Source organism: Cottoperca gobio, chromosome 19 (assembly GCF_900634415.1).
Source record: "Cottoperca gobio chromosome 19, fCotGob3.1, whole genome shotgun sequence".
NCBI classification, from domain to species: Eukaryota; Metazoa; Chordata; class Actinopteri; order Perciformes; family Bovichtidae; genus Cottoperca; species Cottoperca gobio.
Window position 1 is genome coordinate 11407641 of NC_041373.1, and position 20208 is coordinate 11427848.

Here is a 20208-nt window from a genome sequence, read left to right on the forward strand (position 1 = left end):
GAAAACCTTTCAGATTGGAGGTGACAGTTTTGTGAAAGGTTTGAGAATAGGTGGTTGGAATAGAAATTGGAAAGAAATGTGTCAGAGTCTCCGGAGTGCACACAGGAATTTCTCTCTGGGCTGCAATTCTGTCTGTGTTTTTTATCTTTTCACTGACCCTATGTGTTCACTCTCTATTCTCTACTGTCAAAATATGTGTGTATATATATACATATTTATTTTTGCACACATTAAGCCACATGAACATATTGTTCAAGTTTTATTTCCGTGCAAACAACAGGTTACACTGGTTAAACTTGTCACTCTGCTTTTCTCTCCACAGTATCATGTAACACTATCCGCCTATTGTACAGTGTATTGTAATGAAGTACAAATGAAAGCTGGAGAACTCCTTTTATTAAATTGGCTTGTGTTCTAAGAAACATCTAGAGAGTAAATATGCTGAAGAAAACTTGCTATATCATTTATCAAGGAAACCAATAAACAATTCAATCTCATTAAAAGGAAACCATAATACAGATATCACTACTTTCAACCTAATCACTCCCCGTGTGCTGAAGTGGATGATCCTGAAGATCCTGCGTGGACTTCAAGGACCTCTGCATTTCCAATCCTCTCTGCAAAAATAGTCACACAAAGCAAGTCATTTAAGGTTTGCCATGGGTCCATCTGTTCTCTTTAGAAACCTCTAAATGTTCTGGTCTCTTTTGGCAGGCAACTTGACGAAAGATAAACCCTTTCATACCGGATGACTTATATCCACATCAGAGGTAAAAGTGTATACAATACAGAACTTCTGAAAGTTGAGAGACTGTATAATCACTGTTTTGATCCTGTTGTGATGCATATTTCCTCTAGTATTGGCTTTAAATAGCAAAGTTGTTTACCGTTTATGTGAAAAAGAAAAACACACCACAATCACGAAGGACACCCAAGGCAAATTCAATGGAGGAAAATAACACATAAAAAAAAAAGAACATTTTTAAAAGTGGACCTTAATGACTTCCAGGACGCCCTGATGTGCCATGTAAAAGACTGCTGCCGAATGAAACGAGTCTGGGTTGCTTCATATTAGGGAAAGAGCTGTGATTTAAGCCAAGGACGCACATAAACTGTGATGGTTGTTTAGCTTTAGTGAAATGTGAAGGATTATGGGAGGACACCTGCAATAAAAAGACGACAGCAGACAGGAGGAAAAAAAGAAGAAAAACTTGTTCTGGTACTTTGACGTATTAAGAATGACAAAAAAACGAGTGCACCATTTAGTTACCGGGTTTGTCGTCGCCGAAAGCTTGGCTCCCTCTGTATGAGCTGTGGAGTTCAATAAACAACGTTCAAAAAGCTGAGCTTGAAACATATTTGAAAACAAGAAACAGGTGAAAAATTGACCTCGTTCTCTGTGGTTTTCTCCAGGACTGGTCGAACGATGGACCAGACGGAGAAGCACCTGGATGTGAAGCCTGGAGCTGCTGGAAGTTCTGCTGACTATGACCCGAGAGGTCGACGCCATCCAGAGCTTGCTTGATCATCCCCATCACCAGGTCTTTCTCTGAGGGTACACCACGCCACATAATACCAGAAAAAGAGTTCAGCGATTCTCTCATCAGCAGAGCAATTATACGCTCTTTCAGTTATTCATTTAGATAACAATTAACCGATGAACAGAAATGAAATAGAATGAATAGTTGGAAAAGATAATGATTATCTTTGGAAACATTACTCAATTAACTGATTGTAAGTGCAAAATTACAAACTGGACATGTGCAGTTTGAAAGATTTATTTTCCAGACTGGGAAGTTCTAATGAAAGCATTCTGCTGCATTGTGGGAAATGTAGTATTCACTGTTTTTGGAGCTTGGATCATATTAGGGACAAAAGTCAGGTCATTTCTTCTTCTGCTGCTGCTTTAATTTTGACCCTTTAAAAAAAATCTGCATTTCTTAACTTTGACTTAATTGTGATGGTTGACGTGATTGAGAAATTCTGTATCATAATTGAAGCTGCCTGTCTTCTGTCGACCTTCTGAACAATGCTCTTATTTATGTAATTATAACAATATGCTCTAATGTCTCAAAATTGGCATGCACCAACTTAAATGTTTTTCAGCATTTTTACCTCTTTGGCCTGCAAGCAGAAGCCACTGCTGGACTGAAGACAGGGAATCTGTCTGCAGGATCTGACAAAGTAGCTCAAACACCTGATGAGACAGCAGTAGGACTATCACAACATTATTTTGCAAACCACATCATTATATATTCAAGTCGTTTCTTCAGATTTTCTCAACAGGCCTGGTGACTGGAAGCTATTTACCTACAACCTTCGGAGGGAAAGCTGTCTCCTCTGAGTAGTTATTATCTATGTTGTTGGAAATCTACTTTTGATCTGCCGCTGACCCTTCTTCTCTGTAGTAAAGTATGTCATGTCTTTGCTCCAATAGAACCCCAAACTACCCCTAATAACACTTTTTCTAACTTTGGAAAAGGAAAGCTGAACATCAGTGGAGTATTTCACCATGAGTTCTTGATCATGGAGGGGCTGAGGATACATCAGGCGCTGGGAATGGGATCTGTGTTGGTAAGAGTTGGTGGACGGAGGGACGATTCTCCCGGTTTCAGCTGAATATTGGGTCTTTCGGCGGACAAATTCTTCCTCGGGTTGGACCTGGAATAGAACAAAATCATGCTCCTTGGTAGTTTGTAATTTAGAAACGTAAGAACTAGAAACATTGGTTGGATGAGCTTGTTTTTAAGACCTGGGAAGAAGCGCTACCTCTGAGACTCAATCCAGGGCAAAATAAATATATATACCATAACGTTTTCACTTTATTATTGCCAGGCACTGGATAATATGTAATCTGTATTCATTGAAATGAGCAAGTAAAGCAACTGACAAGGGCGTCAAGTCTACAGTGCTGTTAAGAAACCCAGGACATACTGTACTGCAGATTACAATAATTAGAGCAATAAACATACTTCTTTTTTGTCCTTTTGTGCTTGAGAAGACAAACTGACTTTTGCAGCAAGGTCTTTAAGTTCATCTCTCCAGGCTTCTGAAAATTGTGCTGTGAAATAAAGAGGAAAAATTACCAACGCTCATTTACAATCTTGGAAGGCAGAGCTTTCCAAAAGTAATGAGAAAATGTAGTCGGCGTGTGTGACTGTAACCATACCCGATTTGTTTTTGTTACTACTGACTGCATTAAGATTATGAGTGAGCGGGAAATCAAAGGATGCTTTCCTGAAGACGTGGCTCTTGAGAAGTGGATGAGGAAATAATGACGAGGAAACAAACCAATCATCCCTCACCATGCAAACGGGCCGACCATTGAGTCCTGTGGGAAAGAAGACACGCACGCGCACACGTACACGCACACGCACACGCACACGCACACGCACACAAGATAAAGTGCTTTAAAAATGCGGGACTATCAAAGAAAACTCCCTCAGGGATGAAAACCACTTCTGCCAATGATGCAGTCGTCTCTCTCATGTACCATATCGCATATACATATAATGTATACATATAGTATGGAAGTATCAAAAGCTCTCCATATCACTGTCGTTGGTTGCTACAGACCACCTTCAGCTGTCAGTGACTTTACCATCTTTAATGCAGCTTGTGTCCAGTCTTAACTATAGTGAAATTGTCATTGTGGGTGACCTTAACTGGAACTGGCTGGAACCCCGTGTCATCATAAAGCGTGATATGAAACATTTTGTGGAGCAAGGTTTCTTTCACGACCTGTTTCTCTTCGATTGGGAGAAAATCAATCTCATTTCCGATGTTGAAAATGTCTGGAAATTCTTTTATGATGGTTTTATTATAATTGTTGATAGGCAGTGTTGAAAGTACAGAGTAAAAGGCAGAGATAATGCATGGTTCACATCAGATCTCTCTGATTTACTACACAAGCGCAATGTGGCATGGTCAAAAGCCAGGAGTACAGGTCTTGGGTCGGATTGGCTGCTCTTCAGGCAGCTGCGAAATGCATGCACTGTTAAAATCAGAAAATCTGATTATTTCCAAACTGAAACCACAAATAACTTAAATAATCCCCTTAAATTCTGGAAAACTATTAAATCAATAGCTGGAAATAAAAATGTGATAGAGCTTCCACCTTGTATTGTAAAAGACTCTCTTCAAATCTCTGACAAGAAAGACGAAGCTCATGATGATCTCGAAAGCAACAACCAAACACTTGAACCTCCCTCCTGTCACCACTTCACAGGGTTCTGAGATTGAATCTGTGTCTCAGTTCAAATATTTTGTTATTATCATTATCATTGACGATTCTCTTTCTTTTAAACCTCACATTTTAGAACTTTTGAAAAAAAGGGCTTTTAGTTACGCTGCTCCGGCTGCCTGGAACCAGCTGCAGAATGAGCTGAAACTCAGAGAGCTGGTCTCTGAACAGATTTAAAGCAACTCTTAAAGACATTGAAGCAGACCGCTGTGTCTGTAAAGGTTTTAATTAATGTGGTGATTGTGCCTGGTTTTTTTTTGTTTGTAACTATGCTGCTGCCTATCTTGGCCAGGACGCTCTTGAAAAATATATTTTTAATCTCAATGAGACCTATCCTGGTAAAATAAAGGTTATAAATAAATAAGTAAGTATACATACCCCTTGTTAATGCCTTTATTTAGACATTTTAAGATAAAGTAACACCTAAGTTGTTATAGTGAGAGACCAGATGTTTCTGATTGCAAAGCATCTGATAATAGCAAAGGAAAAATGTTGTGGAACAAGCTGTAAAAACTATATTTTAACTTTAAACATATTACCATCTTGACTCTTCGGTGAAATATATGTGTCTTTAGCTTTTAAATGCCCCTTTTTTTTATTAACTTGTGTCACGGTTCCTCCCTCGTCTGTTAGTTTGTTTCCCTGCTTCCCTCTTGTCCTCTCTCCAGCTCACCACTCGACTGGCCATAATCAGCAATCGGCACACCTGCCCATCAATCAAGCCAGCTCCTTCACTGCTGAAACTCTGCTGGATTGCATACATGGTTTGTCTGTGTGCTCCATTTCCACTGCCTCCACTAGTGTTTTTGGCAGTTTTATTTTTTGCCTGTTTTTCTTTTTGCCTGCCTGCTTACTTCACTAACGCCTGCTCTCAACTCTCCAGGAGAACCTGCCAGTCTCATCTATTCATCCAGCCGCCCCGCTGGGTTGGCTTAAGACTTACCTTTCACCCACCTGCTTGTCCCAGCGTCTGCATTTGCTGTTCAGCCTCAGTAACCCTGACAGTCTCCCTGCCATTTAGTGCTGGGCGGGCAGTGTACAGTGGGTTTATTAGAGATTTTAGCCACAATGTCACGATTTGTACAGACATTCAACGTTTGCATTATATGAGTTCTAATGACTTTGGTGATCCCTGTTTTTTTCCTCTAGCACTACCAGTTTTTATTTAATTTTTTGGAAAACATCTTAACAATTATTGAATGGACTAGCATGACATTTTGTACACATATACACGGTGTCCAGAGGAGGAATCCTACTGAGTTTGGTGATCCACTGACTTTTGTCCTGCAGAGCCACACATATTTCAACTATCGGATGGATTAATGTGAACTTTGGTACGGACATGTGGGTCCTGAGAAGCTGAATTGTAGTAACTTTGATATTTCATCTTACACTTCCATCAGGTCAGATTTTCGATTTCTCCAATACTTTAGTTTATGACCAAATACTTACAAAACTAATGATATTCCCATAAGTCTCCGCTGTGCTTTGTGTTTAGTGCTAATTAGCAATTGGTAGCATGCTAAGCTAAGAGGATGGACATTGTAAACATCCGCTAAACATGCTTGCGTTGTCATTGTGAGCATGTTAGCACGCTGACGTTAGCATTTAGCTCAAGGCACTACTGTAACTAGAGCCTCACAGAGTAGCTAGCACGGCTTTAGACTTTCAGTGTTTTGCTTGGCTGAAAAAAGCTGAGACTGAACCAAAACAATGCTAAAATGCTTCGTAGAGCTGAAGGAGAACCACGGAGTGATCTGTGGGTTTGTCAGCACAAGTGACTCCACAAATGAGTGCAGCTTTAATAACAAAAGCCTCTAAATGGAAGCACTCATTACTAATAGGTGTTAGGAAAATACCATAATATGCATAATTTTAACCACATAATAGAGCAGTAATATATCATTTATTGGAATAGATGGTATAATTTGATAAATATGAATTGCTCCATTCAACAGTGCAATTACACTAAACTGAAAGCTCACACTGAGGGGTTACAGTCATCTATCTTCCATCCAGACATCTAATTTTGAGAACCTAGATTGTAACCAGAGTGATGTGCCGACTATTTCTTCCGGCACAATCAGGGAAATCACAAATAAATGTTCAAAACACCGACTGATGTCTGTACTACATAAATAAACTAGTTTAGAAGCATATGGCAAGACCTTTTCCAACTTTTAAATCAATTTGCAAATCAATCATCTTCATAAAGCAAGTGGATTCCATCATGCTCACCTTGAATATGTCTCACCCTATGCGGATGAGGGTTGTGTCGGGAGAAGAATGAGTGATGACTCAAGGCACCGAAGCGCGTATTGCTTTTCGTCGACATCTTTGTGAGTTCAGGGATGAATGGCACCTGATAAGTTTGACTGCGGCTCCTCTCCCCTGTCGTCCTCTCGGAGGGACATTTGGAGCTTTTGCTTAAATCTGAAGGAGTGAAAGAAAGTAAATAAGTTCAAGTAAAGTCTGGAAGTTGGTACCAAACTTGTTAAAAACTAAAACCTTACAAGGAACAACACACAGAGTATTCACATTTAATTAACTTCAAAAGACAACTTTGCATTTCAAGTTTGTTCAAGAAATGTGTTCTAAATGATTCTAAATACATTAAAATAATCACTTCACCTCTGAAAACGTCCTCCAGCTCACAACCTTTAGTGCTTCAAGCACTGTGTTGTCTTTGTTGCTAAGAAACCTTTACTAAACAGGAGACAATGGCACAATGGGTGACTGGCATTCCAGTTCATTCAGACAGGATTTTCATATGTAAAGCGACTAGAAAGAAACTATTAATTAAATAACTTAGTCAAGTAAAGTCTACATTAGCTATATAATTGTTCAAAATGAATCTGATGGGAGTCATGTGAATATTGGTGCGCTCTGAATATGATTAATGGGTCATGCTGCCTCTGGCTTGTATTATTCATAATACATTTGTTAAATGTTTAGAACGATGATTCTTTACTTTCTTGAAAACACATAATGATGTGGACCGATGTTCAACAAGATGTTGGACCGATTCACAGCAATGCATCACTTGAGCTAAATATCACACAGCATACCATATACTTGTAGACATCCGCTGGGAAATTGCTTTTATGTTTTGTGATAAGAGGCTTCTGAACTTGAACAACATGCTGCTGGTGAGAGCAGATGCGTCTCAAGAGATGCATATACTTAAAATGTCTCTTGTACTCCTGGGGTTGAGTATACGTGAGGAAAACAACTGGTGGTGGACCATTGTTGATCATTCCCAGGTTCATTTCATAAAAAAAGCAATATGAAGGTTATCCTAAATGAAAACAACATTTGGGAGGAGGGACTCTAGACTAGAGTCTTGTTGTTACAGCAGATACCAGGCAACCAATGTAGAATTGGTTGTCAAGAAATAGCCATTAATGTCCTGTTGCACTGTTGTACTGTCTTTATTAAAACTGTATTAACACTATGTGTCTATATGAATTAATATCATGTGCTGAATGGTGCCTTATTGCACAGGTTTACAATATAATATATATCTTTTTTTAAATAATTTTTAGTGATCAAATACAGCCTAGAAACATTTAAAAGTTAGATTTTTACATAATATTATTTTACATATTTACATAATATGATTTTACAGGGGAAACATTTTTCACAATTATGTGAAAAATAATAAAATAATAATTTAACTATAGCAAGCTTAGTCTTAAAGTGTTATCTATAGTAATAATATTGGTTGAAAACTATGTAAAATCGCATAGTTTTGAGTCAAAAACCTTCATATTTTCTCAGGGTAATAAAAGTAATATAAAGTAATATGTGTGTTCCCGCTGTATCAACACATGCTGGTGGCGCTTGGTGTAATGTCTCTCTGACTTCCTAAAACTATTCAATGGATTGCCAAGAAATTTGGTACAGACTTTCATGTTCCCTTCAGGATAAATCTTTTTATTTTTTATTTTGAAATGTTCACACCCTTGGTACTAGATGTTCCCCGTGTTCCCTCATGTCATCATGGTTTGTCATCAAAAGTTTACTTTTTACCTTTTGTATTTTTATAGCCTGCTCCCTCAGTTGTTTTGCGTTTTTGGCTTTGTTTCATTAAAGCTCGCTTTTTGTTAAAACCCTCGTCTGGCGTACTGATAGCTGGTGAGGAACAACAGGAGAGGCTGTTATGTAGATTGATCCGACCAAACCAGAGGCAGGGTGGTATAGAGGAGGTTGGAGCAGCTGTCACCATGACTCACAATATCGATGACACGGCACCTCAAATTATTTTCGTTTGTACAGCTTGCTGTGAAATTAGAAGCAGCATAACATCCTGTAACATATTTACTGTTCTTTTTTTCAATCAGTTTTTAGAAAAGGACATGGTGTCCAATAAATGTTGAGATGATAATTGAATGTGAATGACTGGAGTAGGTCACATACAACTAGTACATTGAAAAAAGAGGACGATATGGCAATGGAAACAAAATAATAATACCTCCCATTTCAGATGTGGCAGGAAAGCACACTGTAATGATAATACTCCACCTTAATGAATCACAGCCAATTGTACTTCACACATATATGTAAAAGCTTTTAACAAGGAAAAACTCAACTGGAAACATGTACTCCAGTGCTGCACTCTGGTGATGATTTGTTAAAAAGGACACTCTGGGATATGGTGGTGCTTTATTATAAGGATCCTTTAAAACTTTATCCACACTGCTTCTATATGAGTGACATCTTCTATCAGTCTTTTGTAACTTTGAATGAGTTGAATAAAGAAATTGTTACCCAACATTTTCTTTATTGACTTTCTTTGTATATTATGTAGGTTTTGGGAAAGAAGCATACTTCTGCTAAAGTTATTGTTATTGTTACTGGATGATTTGATAATGCTTTATGTCATGTGTCTGCTATTTCCAAATAATTTCCTAAAGGTTTCCTGGTAAGAACTATGTAATTTGATCCTAATTATATGAAACATTGTGAGACAATTATTGGAGTTAGTCGTGTTTTTTGATTTCTTGAGGAATTTCCTTGAAAGAAAATGTATTCATGATTTATTTATTATTGGAAACCTTATTATTCATACATGTTGTATATTTGCAAGTAGAAAAATGTCACACTTCTGCATGTTTACCTGAGCTGATGTGCACTGACTAAAGACTACTGTAGGTTGCATCCGCTTGGCAGTTAATTGTATTTAACTAACTGGAGGTCTATGACATTTGAACGCTGTCTCTATTTTATCTAATTAGTCCATAATGACCTTTTCTCCCCAGGAAACCTGCAAGAAATTGATGGCTTGCTAAGGTTAGTCACAGATCAGAGGTCACCTAGTTTTCTTTAACATTTGGAGGGTGTGTAACCCCCCTGTTGAGGTATTTTACCACGTAGAGCTTTGTGCAGTCACCGAGGCTAGCTACGGTCAGTAAACCATACTTGTTGGGCTGCTTGTCAAATAGCCAGGTTTCCATCAAATTGTAGCATTCAGTAAAAATATACGATCGGGAGAGATTGGTGTTAATGCTTTCAAGTCGTAGATCCCTAATGCTGAATTGTTAACAACAAATTCATGTTAAAATCGCCATTTTTTGTGCCATTGCAGCACGGCCTGGCTCAAATAGTGACAGAGGCAGCTAGCAGAGGCACTTCCGGTGGCACGCTCAGATGCCACTGCTCGGGTGAGATGCCACAACAAGCAGTGGCATCTCACCTGAGCATTGGCAGCTGTTGCCAACGACTTGCCGTGGCAGCTAACACTGTTTGGGCTCTGACTTTGTAGCTGACACTAATAAGACTGGTGTATGTTGTCATGTCAACAAGTGCCATTTCTGAGTGACAGGTGGTTTTCTTTATGCAAATATAATACATGTTGTTTACTGTCGTCCCGGTTACTTTGTTCATGAAAACGAATAACTATGTTGCCTTTGTTATATTCATGGTGGTAAACAAGATGTATTATAATTGCATGAAGAAAATTGACTTTTGAAGATCAGCGCTGGACGTATTGACTTCCGGTGTTGTCATGGCAACATGTAGCCTGTACATTGGTTTTATTAGTGCCTGCTGCAGACTTGCCGAAGCAGCTTCCACTGTTCAGGGCAGCTGTTTGAGGGTATTTGCCACTGCTTGCCACGGCAGCTGCCAGATGTTTTTTTACATCTGCTGGTGAGATGATGAAGTTTATAATATATGAATGTGGCTCAGAGGATACTTATATGTGATGTGTGTGTTTTCTTCTAAGTTTGACAATATGTGACAAACTGACTAAGATCCTAAAGGGTATGACTGCTTTTAGTTATAATTGTTTTTTTTTTACTTTTTCAAAATGTAATGTAAACAGACATGTTTTATGATGTGATCAAGCAACATTGTAAATATGAATAAGATACATTGTATATGATGAGAACCCATAATACCTTATTCAAAGCGTAGGCCTATAACTCACTAGGATCTATAATTATAATAGCCTATGCAATTACACCCTTATAGGCTATTATAATATATAGGCTATATACATACTTACATACAGAACCTTACAGATGACAAATCCTATAAGAACTGTGCCACTGACCTGTCGCTTTGTGTGGTAGCTGTATGGCAAGTCACATACACCTATGTTATTAAAAAAATACATTTTTGTCCTGTCTGTCTTGACAGCATAAGTGTTTGAGAGTTAGAAGAACCTAATCATGCAAAGCTTGATGGTCATCTTTCCAGGCAGCTGCAGATGACCGATCACAGATATAGAACCAAAACCCCAAACGTGTAGGCTATTTATAGACCATGCTTTACAGGCTTCTAATTTAAAATCACATGGGCCTATTAAAGGGCATCAGTGAATATATTTTGGGGTAAAACAACTCTTAATAAGTTAATCAGTTAATCAGTTAATCTCTCTCTCTCTCTCTCTCTCTCTCTCTCTCTCTCTCTCTCTCTCTCTCTCTCTCTCTCTCTCTAGATATAGATATTTCAAACCGAGTCTACAGTAAAGGAGTAAAGAAAAAGCAGTATTATCATCATTGGAAGGGTGTGTTTCATTGCTTATGAATTCATATTTCATTGCTTATGAAATAATGTGTTATTTCCTGTTGAAAACTGTGCAGGTGTTAGTAAGGTTTAATCGTGAAATATTTTTTTTGAATGATATACATAATGACATTTCTTGTTCAGGCACTATAAAGATTAGATTGATTGATATAGATTGAAAACAAACAAAAAACAATCATATCATTACAGACCATAAAGGATAAAATATTCATACAGCACTGTCACCTCGTACTCATCAGCTATCACACACACACACACACATACATACAGTAGCAGCAGCAGCAGTGAGAACAGCACGTGCAGCTGAAGGATGGAGGACGCGGCGCACCATCCGGACTCACCTGTTGGTTAATGAGAGGCTTTCAGCTCTGAAGCCGATTTTTTTTCCTGCCTATAATCAAGTTGGTTCGGGGTTGAAGACTCGTGTCAAGATGGCAGCAGCTTCAACAAATTCAGGGCAAGGGTCCACCAAGATAACTCCTGAAGTATTACAAGAGATGCTCCAGTACTACAACCTGAGCCGCCAGGAGTTTATCAACACTTACAACATCCAGCCGCTCGTCTACATCCCCGAGTTACCGTACAGCGCCAAGACCACCTTCGTGATTATGTATATGCTTATTTTCCTGCTGGCTCTGGCGGGAAATAGTTTGGTCATCTACATAGTTGTGAAGAAACGGGCGATACAGACGGCGACAGATATTTTTATTTGCTCTCTGGCGGTCAGCGACCTGCTCATCACTTTCTTCTGCATACCTTTCACTTTGCTGCAGAACATCTCGTCTGAATGGTTCGGAGGTGAGTTTCTAAACTTATATTTCATACTTTTAAATACCATGTCATGAATAAGAAGCATTGTCTATTTTTTAGCAATTAAGACGCATTCAAGGTCTCGCTCTTGGAAATCCGACATCAACTTAATTAAAAGTGGAGAAATAGACAAATGCATTACATGTATCAGGATTTACAAGCTGGTGGATAATGCATCCACATGACATATTGTGCACCGTTGTCTCCTCACAGGTAAATACATAAAAAGCAGGCTATTTAGTTGTTAAAGTCACAAAGCTGTGACTATTTAGCCCAGAAATTGTGGAGAGTTTGAGGTGAGAAAGTGATGTGGAAGACAAAGAAATAAAATAAATAAATATGTCTACACAGATCAATGCATGCAAAATAACAGGCTGTTTTTTGTTGTCGTTCCAAGATCAATTTTCTAGCTTTTGCATTAGCCAATTTTACTCATGTCAAACTTTGCAGAAGGTGAACACAATATAATGGACACTCAATGCAATGCCATGTGATACTGCTGCATAAACAACATTAAGTCAGAGGTCAAATCAAATCAAATGTATTTGTATAGCCCAATATCACAAATTCTACATGTGTCTCAGTGTGCTTTACAGACTGTACAGGTTACGACACCCTCTGTCCTTAGACCCTCGCACCGCACAAGGAAAAACTTCCTAAAAGAAACCCCATAATTAAAGCAGGAAAAATGGAAGAAACCTCAGGGAGAGCAACTGAGGAGGGATCCCTCTCCCAGGACGGACAGACGTGCAATAGATGTCGTGTGTACAGGATAAACAACATAGTACAGGGAGGTGTCCCCCGGCAGTCTAAGCCTATAGCAGCATAACTAGGGGCTGATCCTGGGCAAACCTGAGCCAGCCCTAACTATAAGCTTTATCAAAAAGGAAAGTATTTTGCCTACTCTTAGCCTATTTTATTCAAGGTCTAATTTGAGGCGCTGTCACAATAAAGTCTAATGCATTGTTGCTGTTGTAAATTACTGCATTGCACTGCAGAGGCTTTTCTGTTAATGTGTCCACCTGATAATATACAACAACTCTTCTACAACCTGAATCAAAGAGCTGAATCAAAACTTTGCCTCAATGTCCACAGAAATCGAGTATTATCAACTTTAGAGATGGAATATCATTGCAAGGGTATTTATTACATATACAGTTTGCACATGTATGAACCCAACAAGGACACTTTAATGAATCATTCAGCGTATCAAAGCAATAGAAGGCCAGCTCAAGGCATGTGCTCCTATTATTGTTATTAAAATGCGGACACAATTAGGTGAGGGCGAATCATTGTCTTCACATGCGGGTCTTATTACAGTGCGCAGTTTCTCCTGGGTTTCAGCTCAGTGCTTCATTAGCTGTGAAATATGTGTGCTCAAGAAATGTTCATTTTGTAATTTTAATAAATACCAACAGGTAGATGAAAAGGACGAGGGGGACGCTTGCTTCTGTTTCCCGTCTCGGATCATCACACCTTTTCAGCTGTCTCTCTGTACCTCATTGTTTTTACCCATCTGTTTCTTTTTTTTTTGCAGGTGTTCTGGTTTGCAAGACAGTTCCCTTTGTACAGTCAACAGCCATAGTGACAGGCATCCTCACGATGACCTGCATTGCCATTGAGAGATACCAGGGCATTGTCTTCCCACTAAAAATGAGGAGGCAGTACTCGTCCAAAAGAGCATACAAGATGCTAGGTATTCTATGTTTGCAAGGCACTCTTACTGCACTTATAGAATCAGATGTCTGTGTGTGTTCAAGGTAACCTATGTTCTGTGAGCAAGATAAAGGCTGCGCTTATTTATAAAAAGTAAATTGTGTTTTGCCCTCCAGCCCAACGTTCATACATCTTCCTGTCAGCGGGTTTGAAACAGAGACATTGAGACTATACCCAAAAGAAACAAGGAATAATTTAAGAGAAAACAGCAACGACTACAAACAAAACTCATCACACAGCTCTAGTGCAGAAGTAAAAACATGTTGCAGCCTTAATCCCATGTGAGGCGGGGGCAGTAAAGCAGCAGGCAAAACATTTACAGAACGTTTTTAAATCGCTGCTCTTTCTGTGCTCATTTCAACAATTCAATAACCTCCACCAGTCTGAACACATTTATGTAGAGCCTTAAAGGTACAGTACGACCAGGCATAAACAAACAAATAAGGTTTATTGTAATAGTGTTTACTCTTGCTATCATTTTATATAGTGAAGTTAACTGTTGCATAGATTTTAAATAACATTTGACGTTTCCTAGACAAAAATGTTTTTGAAAATCTGGAATATCAATATTAGTGTTAAAACTCAGGTATGTGTTAAATCAAATCAAATCAAATCAAATTTATTTGTATAGCCCAATATCACAAATTATACATTTGTCCCAGTGGGCTTTACAGACTGTACAGGTTACGACACCCTCTGTCCTTAGACCCTCGCATCGCACAAGGAAAAACTTCCTAAAAGAAACTCCACAATTAAAGGGGGAAAAATGGAAGAAACCTCAGGGAGAGCAACTGAGGAGGGATCCCTCTCCCAGGACGGACAGACGTGCAATAGATGTCGTGTGTACAGGATAAACAACATAGTACAAATACAACATTTGACAGAAATTATGTTGTGTTGAAAAAAGAGAAAGTATGGATGAATCCAGGAAAATGTCAAAAAGGCTTCCCGGTGTCCAGCAGGACCAGGGCAGCAGGCGCAGCCACGATTCCTGATCCTGACGTAAACTTTATCAGTGGCAACCTGCCACATGAGACACAGAAACTCCGGGGATGATGCCCCAGATGATGAATTAGTAACATACATTTACATAAATGCATACAGATAGAGAGGGAGAAGAAGAGGGAGGGGAGGAGAGAGGAAGAGAAGGAAGAGAGCAGGGAGGTTTCCCCCGGCAGTCTAAGCCTATAGCAGCATAACTAGGGGCTGATCCAGGGCAAACCTGAGCCAGCCCTAACTATAAGCTTTATCAAAAAAGAAAGTCTTTAGCCTGCTCTTAAATGTGGAGAGTGTGTCTGCCTCCCGAACACAAACTGGAAGCTGGTAACACTAAGTTAAAGTTGAAACACTCTGAAAAAGTGTGTCAAAACCTTCTTGATTTATGTATTTATGTTTAGTAAGGGCTGGTACTTCACTGAAATGAGGTCTAATCACATGAATAAACATAAGAACATGCAGAATGCCGTGCGCTCTCACACAAAGACAAAGACATGTGAATCAGAAATCCTTTATTTGTCCCATGACTGGGAAATTTACGTTGTTACAACAAAGAGAGTAAAGTGACAAGTAATATAAGTAAGGACCCTTGCAGACACTCTGCATGTTTTGCAGCGTTGTTAATCACATGATAGAGGAATTAAATTGCTGCCACTAATGTTTAGCATTAGTCTCACATAGGTCACTTCCTTTGAACCATTGTCAGCTACTAGGTATTAAACTGTAATAGTATTTCAACCTGTTTTTATCTGCAGATTGTATCTGTTTGTGAATGTTTTACTGATCTGTATCCTGCAGGGCTGGTATGGCTTGCCTCAGTGATTGTGGGTTCACCAATGTTGTTTGTGCAACAGCTTGAGGTAAGTGATGCCACTCATGCCACTGTGCATAGAAAATTAGATTTATTAATATGCAGTGGGCAATGAACAGGTCGTTGACCTGCAGATCTCTCTCTCGGAGGCGTTGCCATGTTCCTGCAGTGTCTGTCTAGATAGATAGAGCTTTATTTATCCTGAGGGAAATTGTTTTTGCAACAGTTGCAATACACAGTAGGAGACAGTATAAGATTTACAAAACAAAAATGTATAATTAATGCAAAAAATGTTTTATACAAATATATATATCTAGAGAAACTTAAGAATACGCTGAGATGAGTTGAGATGAGACGCGGTAAGGTGCAATATTCAACAAGATGAGGTAAGGTGCAGTATTTGACAAAATAACAACATAAAATCACAAGATAAAAATGACCAAATCTATTAAGTATGAAGAGGGAAAGGAGCGAGAGAGATGACCTCAGGTCACTGAGTGTCCTCCATCATTCTCAATACCTGAGGTGTCTTACAGCCACAGAGAGAAAGGACTTCCTGTGGCCTTCTGTAGAGCATCTTGGTGTTATAAGTCAATCGCTGAAGGTGCTCCTGTATGAGGAGAGCACTAGTGCCCCTAGAAGAGAATCCTTGACCGTCGTTTTACTTAGCCGTTTGAATGGATTTAATCATTTCTTCCTTTAAGTCGGTTTTATCGGCTCAACACAGTGAATTTCTTTTCATCAAAAAATGCGTAGAATTAATTTAGTTTGACATAAAAGACTCGGTTTGTATAAGATGCAGAATATATTTGACATACAGCTCTGTCACAATTTGATTTAGCTCTGGATTTTCTTTTTTCAAGGATAGTGTGTTCCACAGCTTACAAGGGATGTTCTACTGCAAATATATATATATATATATATATATATATATATAAAAAAAGATTATCAGAGTTTAGTGTGAGTGCGAAGCCTGCAATACTGCTGATGATATTTTGTATTTCTAGTTTTACAGAGTAAAATCTTGTTTATTGATTATTTCTGGCGTCTGCTCTCTTTGATTCTGATGTGATGTTGATGTTGGCTTTTAGCAGATTATTGTGTGAAATATATTGCCTTGCATGGTCTCTTGTGTCTTGTGTGGAAAAGGCCAGTAATATTATACAACTCTGTTCAGCTTTGGCTGCTGCAGCAGCATCTGTGGCTGGCAGATGCATCGTGTGTTACTTGGAGAGACTCAGTACAGATATCATATGAAGAAAAGGTCATAAACTCACTGTTGAGTAGCTACAAAGGTTTTCTTTTTTACTTTATATGTCATGAGAAATTAAGACTAAGATAATATTTGGTACGCCATGAGTTGTAAATACAACAGTGCAAAATCATGAGTTACGACATGATCATTTCAAAGGGATATTAGAAATGAACTGCTACAATGTGGTATTTTATATTTGAGGTATTACAGTATTTGCAGCTCATTTTGAGTTAATGCCATATATGATATGATATGTGTTAATTCCCAACAGAGATACGATCGTAATATTATAGTAACATTATACAGGTTTTAAAATGAACTAGTGTTTCGATACTTTTTGACAAATTCTTTTTAGAAAAAATTATTTGTACGCTGCTCTCCCCAGGACAGCAGGAGGGTGAAAATGACTGCTGTCCATGGGAGATTAGGGACTCCAAAATTGAGAAAATGTTGAGGGAAAAACTTAACAAATAAATGACAATTTAAAAAGAGCAATCCAATAGTTGCCTCACGACTACCACCCTGTCTGTGAGATAAGCTTTATCGGTCACAACCTTTCTCCCACGACTAACAGTCTTACTCCCTCTCAAAAGGTGAAGTACGACTTCTTGTATGATCACTACCACGTGTGTTGTCAGGAGAGCTGGCGCTCTCTGACTCACAGGCAGGTGTACACCACCTTCATCATGGTGGCTCTTTTCCTGCTTCCATTGGCAGCCATACTTTTCCTCTACACACGTATTGCCGTTGAATTGTGGATCCGCAAGAGGGTGGGCGACTCCTCGGTCCTCAACACCATGAACAACAGAGAGATGATTAAGATCTCAAGGTGGGTTAAACAGCACATTTGTTGTAGTTGTGAGTAAGATGCTGGTAAAATGCTTTTTTCTGGTCATAAATCTGTAATAAACAAAACATTTAGAGTCACAACTTCAGTTGTGGCCAAAAAAAACAGAAACACAAAAGCTTCTGAATGTAAACATCTGTAGTTTTAGACAGTGTGAATACATTTAAATATTGGTGTTTTTCTGGAGAGGACCGGTGACACGCGGGGATTCAAAATGTTAGATGTTAGAACGTTAATGTCAGTAACTAAAGGGCAACGCACACCGGCAGTGTCTTGACATTGAAGCGTATTTAATATTCAGAAAAGCTGAGATTGTATCACATTTACTACCTGGTTCTGCAAATCCCACATATTGAGATACTTATTTTTGTATTACAGGTTTGGTATATTAAACGTTAAATAATACCACTCTCAGCAAAGCAGCCGAAAAATGTGTTTTCGCGTATCATAACCTCACCCAGGTGTTTGGCCTTCGCTGTGCAGTTTCAAACTAAAAAGGACATGTTCACATTCATCTGCTGCAAGAGGAACACGTTGGTGTGCTCACTTTGAACAATGAATATGCAAGTTACACAGGTGTGCTGTGGAAAATCTAAACGTCTCTTTGGTGTACAAGCAGATTTCTGAAATAATAATAAATTGCATATTCAAGAAGAAGAAGAAGTGGGTGTAAAAATAATTGTTGCAGTCCGTCCTGGTGGGGGAGTGCCAGGGTCCTGATGTCTTTCATACTACTCACTGGCACATTTTAAAGAGTGCAATTATTGAAAGTAATAATTTTACCCGAACATGTCGTCTGCTGTGATCTTCTGCAGGAAAAAGAAAAGAGCCGTCAAAATGATGATCACCATCGTTCTGCTTTTCACCATTTGCTGGGCACCATTCCACACAGTCCACATGATGTTTGAATACAGTACGTAGGAGTTTTATTGTCATTTAAATATAGGAACAATTTCTAGACATTTATTTAAAGTCTCCGTGTAGTTCATGAGTTTGAGTTTTAAACTCTGTCTGCGTTTCATTTTCCAGATGACCTGGAGAACAAATATGACGGAGTCACACTAAATATGATCATCGCCATTGTTCAGGCCATCGGGTTCTTCAACAGCTTCAACAATCCCATCGTGTACGCCTTCATGAACGAGAACTTCAAGAAGAGCTGCGTCTCCACCCTCTCCCACTGCATCCGAAAGCCTAACCAGCAGGGCGGCGTCGTGGCGGCGCCCAAACTGAGCGTGCAGTTTATCAAACCACAAAGCAGACAAGCCTTCATGAAGACGGACGAAGACGATAGCTCGAAGCAGCACGCGGCAGAAAAAGGAGCTTCGAGTTCGTCGCACGAAGAGAGCTTGTTGGAAGTTATCGGAGAAAAGATCTCCTCCATCCAAACGGAGCTCCCTGGAAACAGCGGCTCTCAAGTCAAATGAGAACCAGCTCAAAGTTCTGGAGTTCAACCTCAACCCTTCCTGTTCGCTGTCAATCAAGCAGCTGGAGGGGAGTCAGATGTGATTTCAAGTCTCACAGTTGTGGTCCAAAGACCCAGAAATGTCCAACAGCTTGGAAACAGTGCCAAAACCAATACCGTCCATTATTTAATTATCTTGGAGGAAACCAGGAAGGAATACCAATGACGGCCCTCTGGCGCTAAAGAAGACTTCCCCTTGGAGCATCAGAAACAGAAGTCAGACTCTGAAATCATCATTTGTTACCGAAATTATCTCTGAAATCTGCAGGACATTCAGTCCCCTCTCCGTGGGTCTCGTTTGATGATATGTAGGAGGGAACAGCCTTTAATGTCATCCCAGATAAGCTCAAACTGTTACCACTGAGCTGTTTGGAAAAGGACACTTACTTTACAGCGCCATAAGCCTTTTAGCAGCACAGGATGACGCCTAGGCTTTTAACGCAATGCTAAATGTGTGCTGTGAGCGTTTAACAAAGTTCAGCTCAGGTTCAATTGCAAAACCTTGTTTTAATAAGGTTTCTGTTCAGCCTCTTAAACATTTGTATTGCTTTAGAAATTTTTTGGAGGTCACCTCCATATTGTTGGAAGAGCAAACATCGCTTCAACATGAGTTTAAATGTGTTTGCTTAATGGTGCTGTGGAATATTTTTGTAATGTTGATATCTAAACGTGACTTAGGTGAACGTCATCACTTTGTTGTATCTTTAAAGTTAGTAACGCGTTCTGTGAAGATATGTTTGGTAACGACAGCTTGGCTTTTATACAAGGATCTCTGCAGATCCTTTATTTTAAAGATGCTGCTTGGAAATTAAAATCATACACTGAAAATTAAGTAAATGCAGATCAGTGGATTAGAGTGCCAGCAGGCTCTGTGTGTGTGTCTCAGGAGTATCGTCTTCTGATGTGTCAGTGGCACTAATTGTGCTCTGTCTCATATGCACAAAGGGGATTTTGTACAAAATGAGGTTTATAATCCTGTTGGTAAATTACATTTTACAAAATCAACAAGTGTAACTTGTTTTTCTTTGTTTTC

The 20208-nt window shown here is 39.1% G+C and overlaps 2 protein-coding genes across 2 annotated transcripts; one reads left to right on the forward strand and one right to left on the reverse strand.

The window, feature by feature from the left end:
- Positions 1–378: 378 nt before the first annotated feature.
- tbata (thymus, brain and testes associated) lies at positions 379–6905 on the reverse strand. The gene is made up of 9 exons (XM_029456533.1): positions 6875–6905; positions 6482–6676; positions 3170–3331; positions 2973–3061; positions 2512–2661; positions 2116–2197; positions 1390–1549; positions 1271–1311; positions 379–617 (listed from the first exon to the last, which is right to left on the reverse strand). Exons 2-9 carry the CDS (start codon positions 6576–6578, stop codon positions 541–543), a joined length of 858 nt encoding a protein of 285 aa, XP_029312393.1. The 5' UTR covers positions 6579–6676; positions 6875–6905; the 3' UTR covers positions 379–540.
- A 4709-nt stretch (positions 6906–11614) lies between these two features.
- qrfprb (pyroglutamylated RFamide peptide receptor b) lies at positions 11615–19945 on the forward strand. Its single transcript, XM_029456591.1, has 6 exons — positions 11615–12073; positions 13623–13781; positions 15596–15657; positions 17457–17692; positions 18526–18623; positions 18740–19945. The coding sequence occupies exons 1-6, from the start codon at positions 11707–11709 to the stop codon at positions 19135–19137; spliced, it is 1320 nt and encodes a 439-aa protein (XP_029312451.1). The 5' UTR covers positions 11615–11706; the 3' UTR covers positions 19138–19945.
- Positions 19946–20208: the final 263 nt, after the last annotated feature.